We start from the raw sequence: 3,333 nt of genomic DNA, 5'->3' as shown, positions 1-3,333 counted from the left end.
GAGCAGAGGTACCAAGCTCACGCCAAAGGTCTCGGTCTTGGAGAAGCGCCGGGGAAAGATGGTAAAGTCGACGGCCAGAATCGCGACGACGCTAATGGCCATGCTTGTGAGGACAATCGCGGTATTAGAGAGCTGGAACGTACGTGCACACCATCATTTGGGCGCGAAAGCACGTCACGGCGGGGTTCTCCTTGCCGTTGAGCAGCGTGAGCTTTTCGTTGCGCGCGAGCTTTTGAATTGGCTCGTTGGCGTGCTTCCAAGAGAGCACACCAAGGATGACCGAGAAGACGCCAAAGAAGACTATCCAGATGCTGCGTAAGCGGGCGAGACATGGACGGAAGCATGGTATACCAGTGATCGGAAGCGAGTACTCGGTGAACGTAAAGCCGATCAAAATGGGCAACACGAGCACGGTAAACTCAATGATAAAGAGGATCGCCGTGCGCTAGACGCCGCAGGCTCAGCAAGAGAGCATATTACGAGAACAGGAGTACCTGGAGCTTGGAGCCGGCGAGAAGCCCCGAGCGCTCGAGGACGAACACGACTTCGTTGTAGAACCACATGCTCGTCTACAGAGGCTGATTAGCCGGCCACGCCTGGTGCGCATACGCACCGAGAGGATCGAGAGGATGAGCGCGATCTCGCCCATCGTCGTGCCATTGTTGCCCGAGACGAAGGCTTCCTTGGCCTTCTTGTACGCGTCGCTGTCGATGGCCTCCATGCTGCTCCTGCTGCTTCACACACTGTGATGACGAAAGCCGAGTGGGGTCGAATAAACAACGCATTTTAGCCAATCCGCATTTAGCTCTATTTTAGCCAATCCACATTTAGCTCTATTTTAGCCAATCCCGATGCGCGTCATCATCGGGCACTCTTGATGTTACTATGTGGATACTAGAGACCTGCTTAAAGATCTGGACAGTCAACGCCATGCTATTGTTCGCTTCGAACGAATCGCTTTGCCTGAAGCAATCGTCCGTCATAACGAAGGATGCCACGGCGCTACCTCCTGTGGGCCGCAGCTGCTGCGGGCACTCTGTGCAGTGCAACGTCCGATGATGCTCTCTACACCCCGTGGTCGGCCAGCGGTGAGGCGACGACGGACTCGCCGATGCTGCTGCACTCTGCCAACGAAGGTTATACGTACCCAGTCTGCGATCGCGCGGTCGGCGGTATCACAAAGCCCGACTGCGTGTACCCGGTTTTGGTTGCCATCTCGAGTTGCTTTCGCAACGCGTCGGTTCTTGATTCGATCGGGTCGTGGATCGATCGCCTGCGCAGTGTCACGCGCGACGAAGCCTACCTCATCGATGGCCAGACGTGCTCGCTGGTGTGGCAAACCATGCAATTGGAGGACGACAGCTGCGCCGCCAAGACGCCCAAGCCGACGCCGACACGGCTACGGAAGCCGACCCGCGCTCCGATTGCCATGCACCGGTATCATCGCCCGCAACACCACACCACCCAACACGCGAAAGAGGTATCGCACGTGACGCCGGACGAAGCAGTACGCGGAAACGTTTCGCTGACTGCGTGGACACCGCGCCCGAATGGCGCCCTCATCGAGGCCCACGGGCGGCAGCTTTTGCACGCGCTGCTACCGGAGAATCGCATCGTGGCGCTGCTGCCGACCGACGAGGCCGAAGCACTTGTCGCGTCGCTCGCGCACGACCGTGGCGTGACGGCCGTATCCAGCATCATTGTAGCAAACGACGATCTGGCAGCGCTCGTAGACGTGGATCTGGTGCCATGGCCACATCTGGACACGTGGTACTACTGCTCGTCACGGCTATTGCATGGCAAGCCGACGCTCTACCTCGATGCGAATGGTACGCGGCAGTGCGTGTGTCGGTGTCCAAGTGGCTCGGACGTCGTGCTGCGTGCGTCCGGCGCTGTCTGTGAACCCGTCGACGAAGCGCCTGCGGACGGGCGATGCGTGCACGCCAACCGCACGCTTGTATACGAGATTGCTTCGCCGTCCGCCGACCGAGATGACCGCAACCGGTGCCACATCCGCCGACCGCCGTCGATGTTGCATGTGCCGTTTCCGCTGCAGCCGTCGACCACCGTAGCGATCCACGTCCGGGGCGCAACGAACGCATCAAGAAACGATGTCTACGCGGGCGTCGTGCCGTCGTTGCCGTCAAGTGCATTGGACAACGTCGTATGGAAATCACCGGGAGCGTACACCATCGACGTTGCCAGCAATGGCACCTCGTGCCGCGCCTGTCTTGTGATCCGGGACCTCTACCGACCACGCAGCACGCAGACGTGTCCGAAAGCTCTCTGTGAGAGCGCCGTGTGCGCGTGGGGAGCACCAGGCCTTGCCGAGTATACGCTGAGCAACCTCGCAGCGGCGCAAGCCAACGTCGACCAGCACTTCAAGTACGGTATCAACGCCGAGAACGACGCGTGCAGTGCGGCGCGGTGCGATCTCACGTCGTTCTCGCGGCGGGACTTTTTCGAGCTCAACGAGATGAACGACAGTTTTGTGCTGGGGCAGACGTGGCTCCAAGCACCCGTCTCGGCCGACGTTGGCCGCCGCCTCGAGGCGTCCCCGTTCGGCGCCGACGGCGGAAAGCTTCAACTGCACTCGCCCGTGGCGCAACACCAGTGCACGCGCTGCAGTCACCTACAGACAACACTGCGAGAGCTCTGGGTGCCGTTTCACGATTGCAAGAGCGCTCCACCCGCACCGGAATGCAGCGGCGCGGACGTCGGATGCACGACACATCAGTGCTTGGTGGCCTCGGGACCGACGCTGTTTATGGCAGTGGCGACGATTGCGCCGGCGTATGCAGCCAACACCGCGCAACTCATGGAAAATGTGTACCCAACGCTAGTGTACAATGGGTCCCACGACGTTCATATCCAGCTCGACTGCTTCGCCTTGGGCGACACGGACGCGACATGCGCCCACAACACGTCGCTGCACGTGCTCTTGACGCTGGCGTCCGGTGTCGTGGACCACTCGTTGCTCGCCAACATGCAGTCCGACGGTTCTCGCTACGTCTTCTGGCGACACAGGCTCGACGCCGGGCCGTGGATGGACAGTGCAAACGAGGCCTTCCTTCGCTTTCACCAGCTCGAGACGACGCTTCATGTCCAAGCGTGGTCGCAGTGCGGCCTCGTCACGGAGGCAAGCTTTCAGATTGTTCTGCACACGCGGGCCGCAGTGTGCGTTCAAAGTGCCTTTCCTACCATGTGGTACCAAGCGTCGGTGGTCGACGCCGGGGCAGACGTCTTCTGCGCCTCGACAGCAGGGTTTGCCGAAGTGACGTTCGACTTTGACCCGTCCATGGGACTCAACTGCGCGAAGGTGGCCAAGTCGCC

The 3,333-nt window shown here is 60.4% G+C and overlaps 2 protein-coding genes across 2 annotated transcripts; one reads left to right on the top strand and one right to left on the bottom strand.

The window, feature by feature from the left end:
* Nucleotides 1-12: 12 nt before the first annotated feature.
* Nucleotides 13-721, bottom strand: SPRG_17796 (hypothetical protein; the record flags this gene model as incomplete). Its single annotated transcript, XM_012357196.1, has 5 exons — nt 13-91; nt 144-300; nt 352-445; nt 495-569; nt 614-721. Coding segments are annotated over 5 exons (513 nt in total), but the record flags the coding sequence as incomplete, so codon positions are not given.
* A 270-nt stretch (nt 722-991) lies between these two features.
* Nucleotides 992-3,327, top strand: SPRG_17795 (hypothetical protein; the record flags this gene model as incomplete). Its single annotated transcript, XM_012357195.1, has 1 exon — nt 992-3,327. A coding segment is annotated over one exon (2,336 nt), but the record flags the coding sequence as incomplete, so codon positions are not given.
* Nucleotides 3,328-3,333: the final 6 nt, after the last annotated feature.

This window comes from Saprolegnia parasitica (genome assembly GCF_000151545.1).
Source record: "Saprolegnia parasitica CBS 223.65 unplaced genomic scaffold supercont2.780, whole genome shotgun sequence".
Taxonomy (NCBI): Eukaryota; Oomycota; class Saprolegniomycetes; order Saprolegniales; family Saprolegniaceae; genus Saprolegnia; species Saprolegnia parasitica.
Note: the sequence above shows the minus strand (reverse complement) of the source record. Positions and strands in the feature narration are given on the sequence as shown.